The 15,127-nt window shown below is 39.2% G+C and overlaps 1 protein-coding gene across 1 annotated transcript in view; it reads left to right on the top strand.

Moving 5' to 3' along the window:
* The first annotated feature begins 4,792 nt into the window (after positions 1–4,792).
* Positions 4,793–15,127, top strand: part of LOC140242874 (heparin sulfate O-sulfotransferase-like) — a 38,663-nt gene continuing 28,328 nt past the window's right edge. The window contains exon 1 of the mRNA XM_072322620.1: positions 4,793–4,946. Within this exon, the coding sequence (XP_072178721.1) occupies positions 4,793–4,946 (154 nt within the window). The remainder of the gene's footprint in view (positions 4,947–15,127) is intronic.

The following is a 15,127-nucleotide window of genomic DNA, read 5'->3' as shown; positions in this document are numbered from 1 at the left end:
AATGATAATCAATTCTTATCTCTTTCTATCGTTATTATATTCCAATCAGTCACTGGAAAAATGACGATGAAGTTCAGTAACATTTCGTCGTTTAGGTCCACGACCCTCGTGAAATGGAGTGTGGTCATCATCTAGGAATTATTAACAACTATTATCATGGCAAACAATTTTTTTTTTCTCCAGTTAGCACACATTTGTATTAAACTGGACAACCATGCTACTGAAAGAAATGCGGTAAGGTGGAAATTGAGAATCAAGAAAATAATAGTCTGCTCGAGGCAAGTAAGGGTGCCTGCAACGTGAGGAACGCAATTCGTGTTTGTGAAAAGAGAAGGAAAGCGGATTAACTCTTTATGTGCCGCGTTCGCACGTCCGACTCAGTCGACGGCTTGCCAACTTCACATATTCTGCTCAACAAACAAAGCCGCCAAGACCGATCGATAAACCGCTAATTACTGCTAATCCAGCGGCACAATGAAAGCGTTTCTCGTGCTTTTGTTCCTCTCATAAACGGCTTGCATTCTATGTGGAGATCGACTATCAAGTGATGTTCCCAACTAGATTTGCTCGTACATTCTAAGTTTCTTTCACGGTTTATGTGCAAAAGTCATGCCTTTATAGTAATGTAGCAACTGGTTATTCAGAAGAAAAATTGAAAATGGGTTCATCATACAATTTATATCGAAACGAAGCTTGGCATTCCTCTTTAACTTTGCCTACATTATGCCCATCCTAACAGAAATTTGTAGAAGTTATACTTGGAAAAACAGAATTCTTTCTCAAGCGTGTCTCGGAATAACGTGGCACACAGGGGGTTTCCACCATGGCACATAAAGAGTTAAACAGTTGAATGGTATTACTGATTCCGTGTTAAGTAATTAATTTTATTCTTTTTTAAACTAGGATTTCAGGGTGTAGGAGTTTCCTACACCGAAGCTTTACTGTACGCATGATTTCCATGTTGAAATATTTCTTCAATGTTGTTTTATTTGACATGCTATAATAATCACACACTTGATATCTTTATTCTTATACACAGTGGCGTATCTAGGGAAAACGGCGCCCGGGGCAAGCGCGAAAATTGCGCCCCTAATTTCTGAAAAAGTGTTCAACCCCAACCCCATCCCGGCAGGGACTCTAAAAAAAGGTTCACATGATATGCTTTTTGAAGCACCTAAGAGGGGTTTTTTGAGGGTGATTTGAATGAAATAAATTTTGACAAATTTTGGCGAGCGAGCGTATCGAGCGAGCCGAAAATTTTTGTATTTCAGCTTACAAAACATGGAATTCATGTCATTTTTTCTTATTAAATCTTACAATTCTAATCTACATAAATTATAGTAATGGCCTTACAGATAACGATTTATACCAACAAACTAAGGACTTGAAAAAATACTCTAAATTAGTATAATCACATGCGCGAGTGAGCTGAATTTTGTATATTTCTTCGTCATCATCACGTTTTGTTCTTATCTTCTTCTTTTTTTGGATAAATTTTGGCGAGCGAGCGCAGCGAGCGAGCCGAAAACTTGTATTTCAGCTTACAAAACATGGAATTCTTATCGTTTTTGCTTATTAAATCTTACAATTCTAATCAAGATATAGTGACGGCTTTAGAGATAACGATTAATACCAACAAACTAAGGACTTGTCAAAATACTGTAAATTAGTATATATGCGCGAGTGAGCCGAAATTTGTATATTTCTGCGTCATCATCACGTTTCGTTCTTATCTTCTTCTTTTTTTTTGGATAAATTTTGGCTAGCGAGCCCAAAATTTTTGTATTTCAGCTCACAAAACATGAAATTCTTGTCTTTTTTGGCTTATTAAATCTTACAGTTCTAATCAAGATATAGTGACGGCATTATAGATAGCGATTCATACCAACAAACTGAGGACTTGAAAAATACTCTAAATGAGTATGCGCGAGTGATGAGCTGAAATTTGTATATTTCTGCGTCATCATCACGTTTCGTTCTTATCTTTTTTTGTTGTTGTTGTTGTTAATTTTTGGCGAGCGAGCGCAGCGAGAGAGCCAAAAATTTTTGTATTTCAGCTTACAAAACATGGAATTCTTGTCTTTTTTGCTTATTAAATCTTACAATTCTAATGAAGATATAGTGACGGCCTTATAGATAACGATTCATACCAACAAACTGAGGACTTGAAAAATACTCTAAATTAGTATGCGCGAGTGATGAGCCGAAAGTTGTATATTTCTGCGTCATCATCACGTTTTGTTCTTATCTTCATTTTTTTTTTTTTTTTGGCGAGCGAGCGCAGCGAGCGAGCCGAAAATTTTTGTATTTCAGCTTACAAAACATGGAATTGGGAATTCTTGTGTGAACACAATAAAAATTGTTATTTGTCCGCGTCATCATCATGTTTTGTTTTTGTCTTGTTTGATTTGGTTTTCTGCGCCCTCCCCCCCCCCCCCCCCCCCCCCCCGGGTCCGGGCGAGTTTTTTTTTTTTTTTTCCTTCTTCTTCTTCTTCTTCTTCTTCTTTTTCTTTCTTTTTTTTTTTCTTCTTTTTTTTTTTCGTTGTTTTGCGCCCCCAAGGAGTGGCGCCCGGTGCACGTGCCCCCCTTGCCCCCCCCCCCCCCCCTAGATACGCCACTGCTTATACACTTTAATACTATAAATACTATCCACACGGTTTTAAAACGTTACTGCTAACGCCGCACCTCTGTACGTCTGTGAAGAGGGCCCTGTCGGTTGTAATGACAGGCCGCGTTGATGGCGCTATAATCGGTTAGGCCCACTAATCTCTATCGATCACATTCTTTCGGGTAGATCTGTCGGTGAATATCATCCACCTCAATGCGGGGTTCCACATGATTGTCGGGAGTGCTGGTAGGAAGTAAGAGAGGTTCCAATAGTCGTGTACCTCCTTCCGTGGATGTTGGGATGTGGAAATATTATAGTTTAAAACCTTTCTTTCGGTTATAAAGTTATCTTGATTTTCTTTATAAAAAAGAAGAAAAATGTTCGATCATGGATAAGCTTATACACTTTCAGTTTTCATCTAGAGATACATAATTCTCACAAGCGATTTTTGTTCAAAATGATTGACTATGATAACCCTATGCTTTGAAAATGTAAGCAGTTATGTAAGTCTTTATGGACAGGGAGAATTAATTAACACCTACTAATTAGCGTTAATTAGGAGTTCCGGTGATGAATAAAAGTGACTTCCGTTATGAATTAGTCATTTTCCTGTTTATGACGATGTTACTCAAACCCGTTTCCGGAGGGGGAAGCGTGTTATTTATGAAATGAAATCATGAATATGCATCGGTACTTTGTTGGTGATATATTGCTGCGCTAATTGTGTAGTGCAGTATTGCTTGATGAGGTACACTGTATGGTGTATAATGGTCAATGGTCACTTACACGATTTGTCCAGCCTCGATAAATGGTAATGCACAGTGATGAAAAGTGTATCCAGGCACAAGCTTGCAATTCCGATGTATATTCCACACATGAGCAGAATAGAAGTGTACATCATTCAGGATGGTATAAAGAGAGATCAAGTTCATATAGCGATAGCCTACAAGAGAATGTTGAGGCGATCTTGAGTTTCACTTTACCTCACTATGCACATTGTATAGGAAGAACAAGCCTGGTTCAAGACAGGAAATCAAGAAAAATGTCCAAGTTGCCATGATGAAGAAGTTCTTTGTGAGAGTTTAAAACAAGAGTCCAAGACAGGAAGGTCTTGTCAGAGAGAGAGAGAGAGAGAGAGAGAGATGATGATGAAGGTGTGGGTGAAGGGGACCAAAGGCTATGCCTAATTTCAATGACCAGTTGTGGTGGAAATGGAGATGATGTCTGGTTGGTCGGAAGTATCACAAAGAGCTGACCAATTGGAACGAAGAAAAGGTCTGCTCCAACATACCAGTTACAAGATGCCACGATGTTATTGGTCAAAGGAGGTGACAGTGGTCAGCTCTCTGGGAATCTCGGTGAGCTGTGATTAGTTCAATTCAATTCAAATGAGTTTATTGGGAATTTGCTGTATAGAAGATAGTACAAATGAAAAACAGTCATTTCCTTTTGTTTTCAAGACAATAAAACATACAGTGTGTACATCCGAACATAACTGAAATATACATGTACAGATTAAAGAAAAGAATAAGAGAACACGTCAATTGGGAACCGCTAGGGATAAAGTGGATCAAAATGATCTGACTGAATTATGGCACATGCATTGGGAGTGTGAAAGCAGAAGACTGTCGTCAAAAACCATATAGCTTGAAGATACGACAGCCTTGAAAGGGAAGGGGGAAGTGAATATATGGCAGGAAATAAAAATTTGTGGAGAAGATTGCAATGGTTAAGGAGCCTGATATACAGAGTGTATATACATGTGACAAGAGGAAGATAAAACATCTTCAGCATGATTTTATACGATCGCTGAAGTGTTGGCTCTGAGAGACGAACTCTACGAAGAGTTGGAACCAGAACTCCTCTGATTGATCTTCACGAGGACAATGTCAAGAAGATTCCCCGCAAAATTTCCACAATCACCCGAGTACCGATACGTTTACATTGTTTATTCTATCTTTTTGTAGGGTCGTTATTTTAGTTTTTATTTCACTCGTATAAGTGTGTAAGACTGTCAAAACGAGAGTACAAGGTTCCATCACGCAAATGACATGTATGCTAGATGCGACTTTTCTCTTCGAAGTGTCTCTTCATAGTGTTGATGCTAACACTGGCTGTAACATATTCCATTTCATAGAAAATCTCAGTTGGGGGAATATCTAGCCTGGTCCGAGTATACGAGTCATGTTGGAGGAGCGCGAGCAACTGGGAGCAGCAGCGACGCTTAGAAGCCTCAAACATTGGGAGATGGAGGGAGTTACGTCATCCACCATAGTCAGGAAGCGGCAAGACGAAGAACTACAAAGTCAACTGCCAATTGGCATATTATGTGAGAAAGGTTAGTCAAAGACATTGTAAGAAGTGTAATGCCACCATGACTGATTATATCTTTTGTTTTTTGTTGGCTTTTTTTTTTAATCCAGTCGGGAGAGACGGTCTCATGAGTGCTATGTTGCCTCGACGTGTGAATGGGCTGTTCGACAATATTGTACATGACGTGGTTGAGGGTGCTCGGGACAGAGATTTCGTAAGAATGGTCTTTAATACTTCTGAACCGGATAAGCAAATCAGCATGTCTTTCGTTAGGAAGAACCATTTGAGGTGGGATGCAATCAGTACCAAATTTCAGTCAACGCTCAATCTCCACAAGATGAGCTGTCACTCAATGAAATTTGGACGTTTAATGTCACACAAATATCATTTTGCCCTGCCTGAGGGAAAGAAATCAAACCAATGGGTTCTGAACCTCAATTAAGAATTGCCGAAAATGCAAAGCATCATCCAAATAAAAATTCGTAGAGTGGATGAGATGTGTTGCGGGAGAGCGATAGTGATGGGATTCGCTCACATACAAAAAGAAATGACCCAGACTGGTATTAATTAAGGCAAAGTTATGGACACCAAGCGGACATCGCGAGAGATTTGCATAGAGAAGTAAATGTCCCGTATGTGAAATGCGGTCCAACAGAGATCCAGTCTTTTGAAAACACTCCCTAAACGAGAAACTACAGAATAATTGTCATTTCGAAAGCCAATTTGAGCATGATTGTATATGCTAAAGACCGAGATCATGCCATACCTTTATTGACATAACACTTCGACTTGGTTACCTCCCTCGGTGCAATTTGTTTGTTTGTTTGTTTGCTTTTTTTGCCGCAGAACTTACTTCTGTTAGAAGTGTCTGCAGGGGTACGATGTAAAGTTTGAGCACAAATGTGAGAATGTTTGCAACCTTTTCCACGGTAAACACTGTCGAGTTGCTCAAAGAGTAAACTGTATATAATTCTTGCTTAACAAACCAAATCGTATCATGTGAAAAACTGGGTTCGTTTGTAGATACTTGATATTTTTTGCGATAAATTCATCTTTATAAGTTTATCTTGTCAAAGTACTGAAACTTCAGTGGGTTCCGATGCCCCTTCTTCTTTTTTCCCCTTATGTCACCGCCTATATAGCTATTAAAGTAATTGTTAAGATATTTGAATGGTAAAAATATTATAGTTTGTTATTTGTTTTTGTGGTGATAAATATCCTTTAATTTGGAATTCATCGTTAAAGTGATAGCACAGTCACTGCTGATACGTGTGTATTGTAACCATAAGTATTATTTGGGAAATCAGGAAAAAAAAATAAACCCAAAATCATTGTATATCTGGTCTGTATGTTTGATATACATGTATATATATATATATATATATATATATATATATATATATATCTTCTTAGTTGAAAAAAATATGCAATATCATTATGTATCCCCCCCCCCTTTTTTTTTTTTGGTTTGTGCATCTCATTTATATACTCAGATATGCATAATGTGTCATTTGTAATTAGACGGTGAATAAGCAATACATTATAGGGTATTAATGGATTTGCAATCTATTTTGATACAATGCACAAGATTTAAAGATTGTGTACTTTTATATTCTAGGTGATTATGACAATGTTTCCATTGCTCTTATTTTGATATAATTTATCATATAACTTTGATTCATTGATTGTGGGTATGCACACACGCACATCCACCCACACCCACACGCACGCACAAACACACACACACACACGCACACACACACACGCTCACACACTCACACACATACCCCCTTTCCATATATAATATGCGCAAACAAGCACAAACTCTCAAATACATAATTCAAGTTTCAATATTGATTTTGTTCCTAGTGCAATATATTATTTTTTGATCAAACATAGAGAGAGGGGGGGGGGGGGGCAATGAAAAGAAGAAGAAAAGAACAAATTGAAATTGAAATTCAAGACGTAAATTAGAGGGAGCTAGTGTGGATCCTAGAATTAAATGCTGCTGCGGAGAAGAAAAATATATAAATGGAGAGGAAATAGATGACAGTTAAGTCCTGAAAAGGTTCCTGTTGGAGAAATGCAAAAATGCGAAATTAAAATAAGGTTAAAGTGTAGACCTGAGGAGAGAAGACAAGAGAAATAACCTGTAAAGAAATGTGTAAATTAAAACAAGTGGTCCTGAAAAGGACCGTTGGGTTGTATGGAAGGAAGAAATAAAAAGAAAAGAAGAAAGAAGAGAACAGAACAGAAAGAAAAGAAAAGATAAGTAGTGTAGAAACAGAAAAACGTGTAAGAGAGAGAGAGAGAGGAAAGAGAAATGAAACACTGAGTAAAGGTGCGCAGCTAGTGAAAGTAGAGCAACTATATAGCTCCCTCTAATTTACGTCTTGAATCTCACTTCGTTCTTTTCTTCTTCTTTTCATTGCCCCCCCCCCCCCCTCTCTCTCTCTCTCTCCCTTCTCTCCGCATATTCTCACCTCTCCTCTACTTACCCCTCCTTATTTTTATTATTCGTCCTTTCTCCATTGATTCGCGTTCCATAGCCACACTGTTCGCCGACTTCGTTCTCCTCTTGGTTTCATGAATCTTCACTGCTCTCCCCTATCTCCATGATACTCCAACATTCAACTCCTTCCTCTTCCTCTTCCCTTCTATTTCATCATTCCCCTTCTAACGATGTCCGAACATCTTACTTGATTCTCACACTATTCTTCCTTACCACTCTCTGTGTTCCTTTCTCTACTGTCTCCACTAGTGGAACTTCAACTTCCAGCCCATTGCTGTCTCCCACTCTTCACTTTTTGCCCTCCTCACAACCCCCATATATCGCTTCCCTCTTCGTTTCTCCTCTTTCTAGGCTCTTCTTCCAAACAACGATCCGGTTAAGGACTACATACACATGGTGTCACCGCAAATCTTTCATCCTAATTAACTTCACCATGCAAACCTTCAAACAACACAAAAGTCAGATTGTTGAATTTCAGTTCTAAAAGCTTAAACATGAAAAAAAAAGGGGGGGCTCCCTTGAATATGGGAGAGGTATCTTGCCACCCATTCATTGCTTGTTACCCACTATAGACTAAGTACATTTTTGGGAATGACAATTTCCGAATTTACCACAAAAAGTGTGCCCCAAATCGCTTTATTTCAATTCTAAAAACGCGAAAGCTCCGCGAGCTGGAGGGGGAATCCCCCTTCCCCTAAGCTCTGCCTCACTAGACTTTGTACATACACACAGAATGATGCACATTCGGAATAAGAGCTAAATTCCGTGATTTCAAAGCTTCAATGAAAAAGTATTGCACCAAAAATTTGCACCAGATCGCTGAATTTCAGGTCTGAAAACGCAAAATCACCTTCGTGTGGGAGGGGATATGCCCCTATCTACACCCTCGTGTGCATGATTTTTCTGTTGGATTGCTGAACAGAAAGCGTTTATGATATTCAGTGTAAGAATTAATACAAGAAGATTATTTAATTGATACCATTTTACAGGCAAATTGTTCAATAATAATCTACACTAAATATACTGCAACCTTAAACAAGTGGGACTGTTTCAACTCGTTAAAACACGCCAAAAACATGCATCAAATTGCACCATTTGCAACATCAAAATGCAAAAAGTTCTCACCGTGGGAGGGGTGCACTCTCCCCTCCCCCCTCTCTCGCTCCGCTCGCTCGGATTCAGATTATACCATTTTATAGGCAAATTGTTCAATAATAATCCATATAAAAATATACTGCTACCTTAAACAATTCGAGTGGGACTGTTTCAAGTCGATAAAACGTGCAAAAACATTCATCAGATTACACCATTTGCAACATCAAAATGCAAAAAGTTCTCACCGTGGGAGGAAGGGGGGACACCCCCCCCCCCACACACACACACCCTCCCCTCCCGTCGCTCGCTATACGCTCGCTCGGGTTCAGTCGCTTTCATGATATTCAGTGAAAAGAATTGATGCAAGAAGTGAATTATACCATTTTATAGGCAAAATTCCGAATTTACCACAAAAAGTGTGCCCCAGATCGCTTTATTTCAATTCTAAAAACGCAAAAGCTCCGCAAGCGGGAGGGGGAATCCCCCTTCCCCTAAGCTCTACCTCACTAGACTTTGTACATACACACAGAATGATGCACATTCGGAATAAGAGCTAAATTCCGTGATTTCAACGCTTCGATGAAAAAGTATTGCACCAAAAATTTGCACCAGATCGCTGAATTTCAGGTCTGAAAACGCAAAATCACCTTCGTGTGGGAGGGGATATGCCCCTATCTACACCCTCGTGTGCATGATTTTTCTGTTGGATTGCTGAACAGAAAGCGTTTATGATATTCAGTGTAAGAATTAATACAAGAAGATTATTTAATTGATACAATTTTATAGGCAAATTGTTCAATAATAATCTACATCAAAATATACTGCTACCTTAAACAAGTGGGACTGTTTCACGTCGATGAAACGCGCAAAAACATGCATCAAATTGCACCATTTGCAACATCAAAATACACAAAGTTCTTACCGTGGGAGGGGGATCCCCCCCCCCCTCGCTTCCCTCCCTCGCAGACTAACCGCCCCCCCCCCCCCCAAGATGAAATCCTGCTACGCCGTTGTTCAGTAGGCTTGGAATATGAACCTTGTACTACCACTGACTGCGTTCTAATGCAGAGATCCAGCTATAGTTACGTTCAGACGGCAGGCCCTAACCCTGAGGTTAGGAAACCTTGAGGTTTAGCTCTTGCCCCCTAACTACGACGTACGTGTGTCCACACGACGAATCTTAACCTCGAGGTTACGAAACCTCGAGGTTAAGCTTCTGCAATCCCGCAACTACGAGTGGGTCCCACTCAATGTTAAAACCACAAAACCGGAAGTTTCAGCCCACACTGCATTGCTAACAAGGCGTCTATTTCTTCTTAAGTCCAGCCCTAGCTGTCGGACTCGCTTACCGGTACTCTTTTTCCCAGCGGCGGCACCAGCTTCCTCTGTTATGGTGTGCAGACATAGCACTGCACTGATGACTTTATGCCTTTATGAAGATATTCGTCGAAAACATTTTTTTAGCGTCGGAGAAGAAAATAGAATACAGTAGCGAGTTCGACGTGTTCAGTTTCAGAGATCAAGCGCATGGGAAGAAAAGATAATTTTGTTGTGATGTGCGTCATAGGTTTTTCACCTCGCACGCACGTGTAGTGTATTTGTGGTGTGTTACGTGTGGGAGGTTGACCCGGAAGCAGAGGGAAATTGTGGGGGCTGGAGTTCACGGCGAGGTCACTCTTAAAGGACAAGTTCACCTTCATTAACACAAGGATTGAGAGAATTTAGCAATATTAGTGGAACACATCATTGAAAGTTTGAGGAAAATTGGACAATCGATGCAAAAGTTATGAATTTTTAAAACTTTTGTGTTGGAACCGCTGGATGAGGAGACTACTAAGGCTCGTGATGTCATATGAGTAGAACAGTGTTATAAAGAAAATGTAAAGAAAATTCAACATATTTTCACTTTTTTTCGCATAATAAAAGAGTACTTGACTTGCCTCTTTCTAAAGGCAATGGGAATAATATTATTACCCATAACATATGTCAGTAACGAGTCAAGGAAATGTGTACTTTTTTCAAAAGATGAAATTTTGTGAAATTCTCTGTATATTTTTCTTATAGTGTTGTACACATGTGACATCATACACTGCAGTAGTCTTCTCATCCAGCGGTGACTGCACAAAAACTTCACAAATTCTTAACTTTTGAACGGATTGTCCAATTTTCCACAAACTTTCAATGATGTGTTCTACTAATATTGCTACATTCTCTCAATCCTTATGTTAATGAAGGTGAACTTGTCCTTTAACTTGGAGTTCGTTGTTTTTTTTTTTTTTGTGTCCACACGGTGCTTAACTACGAGTGGGGACCCCCCGCGGCTCGTGGTTAGAGCGCTAACCATAAGATTTCTCGTGGCTCGAAACATCGAGCAAACCTCGAGGTTTGCTAACTACGAGTGCGTCTTCACGGTCCTTATTATAACTACAAGCTCTAAACTCGAGGTTTCCTAACCTCCCGTCTGAACGTAACTAATGTAATGGTCCCTTAATCCCATAGTGGCGCAGTTTGTACAATAGCCGTTCATGGGGAACAATATCTAATGCTTTATCGAGGTCGATAACTTGCTTTACAGTGTGCTCAAGGTTGGCCTCCCAGATCTTATGAACTGTGGTAAGTAATTGGGTTTCGCAGGACCGCCTGGCTCTATCGTTCTTCGAACTCGAACTCCTCACTTTATAGCAACTCGTGTTAAGTGAGGCAGCCACAGTTTGCATCTAGTCATGGCTTGTGTTGATTTCGGCTTTGCTATGTGATACTGTGTCATGTATCTTCGCGATTTGACTTCTTTCTCTCTCACTTCGAATCGGTATCAGCGACATGAAGTCCCCTCTGCGGGTTAACAATTGTTGGAGGGTCATGGCAACGGCAGTGATCGCAACAGCGGCAACTTTCGGATGGTTTTGCATTTCTTTTTACGGATCCTCTGGTAAGTGTACTCGATAGTGGGCAAAACTGTGCCATGTCGTGTAATAACAGTTGTGCCGTATATTTCTCTGAATGCAAGAATGCTGATGTTACCCAACCTACGAAAGCATAGTATGGCTTCTATCACTCCGCAGATATTATCAATGCCCATGTAAAAGGGCCTACCGTGGTCTTTGATTCACTTCAGACTTTTGTAGAAGTGAAATGTGTACTAGTAGAACTAGACCTACAATTTGGTAGCAATGATAATTGTGATTATTGTTGAACTAGTGATAATAATGCAAAAATGTGGAAAATTTAAAAATGCAATAAATTACATCATAACTGATATACTTTTGTTTATTCACTATTATGGTTGCTATTATCATTATCATCGTCATCATTATCATCATTATGTATGATTGTGAGTATAGTAAAGTAGCAAAGTTATAGTAGTAGTAATAGTACTCGGAGTATAGTAGTAGCAGTAGTAGTAGTAATAGTAGTAGTAGTAGTAGTAGTAGAAGTAGTAATAGTGATAGTAGTAGTAGTAGTGGTAGTAGTAGTAGTAGTAGTAGTAGTAGTAGTAGTAGTAGTAGTAGTAGTAGAAGTAGTAGTAATTGTTGTTGTTGTTGTTGTTGTGGTTGTGGTGGTGGTGGTGGTGGTGGTATAGTAGTAGTCCTGTAGTGAAAGGGTCGTGTAGTCATTATCAAATGGAAAGTTGAGACTAAGAGTTGTGGGACTGTTTGCAAAGCTTTAGCGTATGAGGTCAGTGTGTAAGTCCAGTTTTGGAGGCAAGAGAAGAGTGAAAAGGAAGCTATGCTATACACTTATAACATTCGTCTTTTATTCAGTTAAGGAATCTGTTTGCTTGGTTCGGTAGAATCAGGGATCGAGTTGAGCCACCTATTAGCCCTGTTAGAAATAAAGCTGCTTAGAGAATGTAAGCAATGTGATGTGATAATGCTGTACTCAGGGAGCTAGAGAACCTTGATGAGATAATCCCTGAAGCAGCTCTTTCCGAACTAAACTGGGATGGAATGTGCTGTGACAGTGGGTGATGGTGCAGTCGTAGTATATTTACAATAGAAGTAGTGATGTGCACACTAAAAATTCGTTAAGATTTACAGCAACAAGGAACCCACAGGAGGTTTCAGCCCTCTGATGGCAGGAAAGGCAGCCTCGTGGAAGGCAGCTACTAAAGAAAGTGGAGAAAAGAACCACCCATCTGTATCTTCTGTATCCTTGTCACTGGCCGGGTAACAAAGGACTTCATTTGGTTTCTCATAGAACAAAATCTTTAGCCGCCACATATAATAAGATAGTTATGTAATACTCGAAGTACTTATCTTCATGCTTATAGGCTGCGTTCACATAGAAGTATACAGGATTCGCTATTCGCTATTCTTTATTCGCTATTCGCTATGCGCCGTCAAGTCGACCCAGTACACCACCACCTGCACCATCAACTCCCTATCCCACGCAGTGAGGATTTCTTCCTCCTACACAATCATCCCAGCAATCTTATTAAGAATTTCTAAACTGCATCAGAATGTCAGTTTACATGCTTATTTTTGCTAAAGGGTAAATCCAGACCAAAATGTTCGTCATTTCATAAACGAAAGATGGTATACGCTGCTCGAAAATCGAACAAGCGCGATTCCCACTATGCTATACTAGTCTATTTATTCAGTTGTTTATTCAGTTTTCTTTACCCAGGGTAGCCCCATCAGTGGTTTAAACACTGTTATCCTAGGGGGCCCTGCAACAGAATGACAAAATATAACAGTTCAACAAACACAAAATAACAAATCAAGGACATTCCTTTTTACATCATAACATCAACACAATATCAATACTCTTTTGATCAATACTCTTTTCAAAGGGAGTAATACGCAATTCAGCACACACAGTAGAGTACACATATCCACCCACTCTCTCGCTCACACACAAACTCACACACTCACACACACACACACTCACGCACACACACACTCACACACTCACACACACGCACACATACACACACACACACACATCAAAGAATAATCATAAGATTAACAAGCATAAGAAGCATGATGATATTTCCTCGCAGTCTCTCGCATAGAAAGAGGTTACAAAAAATCAGAAGATAAACAATTTTCAATACTAAGTTAAAAACAACAGGAAAGATTATCTGCAGCTGAGGTGGTTACAACAAGTACACATTACAAAAATATAACTGCTTATATACGCGCTTAAAATTCTGAACAGTCCGGGCATTTTGTAAAGTGTCTGGTAGTGAATTCCATACTTGTGCTCCTGAGAAACGAAAACACTTCTTGAAACATGCAAGATTTGGTTTTGGAATGACCACCTTGAGTGAGTCGGCTGAACGAGTGTTATGTGAATGCCGATCACAGACCATTTCTATTTCATTAACCATACGAGTGGGCGCTAAATCATCATTTTACATTTGTACTTAAATGTTGCCAAAAAAATAATCTCGCCGTTGCTCAAATTATTTCCATTTAAGTTCTTTAAGATCTGCACCATGACTATTAACATAATCACAATTGCTTTTTACCACTCTTGCTGCTCTCTTTTGCAGACGTAACAAAATATTATCCAATGATTTAGAAGTACAATGGCCCCACACAGAAGAAGCATAATCTATGCAAGGTCGTTAGCGTGAGATACAGAAAATTCAACACATTTTGATTGACAAACTTACGCATTTTCTGTAGTAAATAAATTTTACAACCTAGCTGCTTCGTTAACTGTCGTACATGATTATTCCATGATAACTTATCATCAATTTCGATACCTAAGTACCTAATACTGTGAACTTGCTCTATACGTTCAGCATTAATACAAATATTCAGATCATATTTTTGGAAGTACTCAAAACCATTACTTTTGTTTTATCAACATTGATCTTTAACTTATTCCTAGTATACCAAAGATATAAATCATTCAGATCTGACTGCAGACATGAGGATGCTTCATCAACATTGTCTACTGGTGGTGTATATAACCACGTCATCCGCATATATATTGCATTGTGAAAATATAAGACACTGAGTTATATCATTCACGAATAACAAAAATAGAAGGGGTCCTAGTATACTACCCTGGGACACACCCACTCTAATATCACGGAACTTTGATAAAGATCCATGCGCTCGGACAGCTTGACTTCGATCATGTAAATAACTGGAGAACCATTTATACTCATATTCCTGAACTCCGTACCATTTAAGCTTGGTCAACAAAATATTCATATCAATACTATCGAAACATTTAGATATATCAAGAAAAAGGGCTACTACACATTCATTGTTGTTAAATGCATCGTACCAGTCATCCACAACACGATTCAAACAATTTTGCGTTGAATGTTCAGGAAGAAAAACGAATTGATCAATATTGATTAAATCATTACTCTGGAGATATTTCAAAAACTGTTTTTGGACCTCTTTCTCCAAGAGTTTAGATACATGTATGTGGCAAACTACAGAGATTGGCCGATAATTGGTAGGGTCATTTTTTGAACCCTTGCCTTTGTAAACAGGTGTAGTTCTTGCTTTCTTCCAACCTACAGGTACTTGACCAGTTGTTAGGCTTTCATTAAACAAACTACAAAGAGACGTATAAATCACTGGTGCAGCAATCTGCAAAAGTTTTGCATCCATTTCTAACACATCCATACT

The sequence above is a fragment of the Diadema setosum genome, chromosome 19 (genome assembly GCF_964275005.1).
Source record: "Diadema setosum chromosome 19, eeDiaSeto1, whole genome shotgun sequence".
NCBI lineage: Eukaryota > Metazoa > Echinodermata > Echinoidea > Diadematoida > Diadematidae > Diadema > Diadema setosum.
The sequence above is the reverse complement of the archived record's forward strand: the minus strand, read 5'-3'. Positions and strand labels throughout refer to the sequence as shown.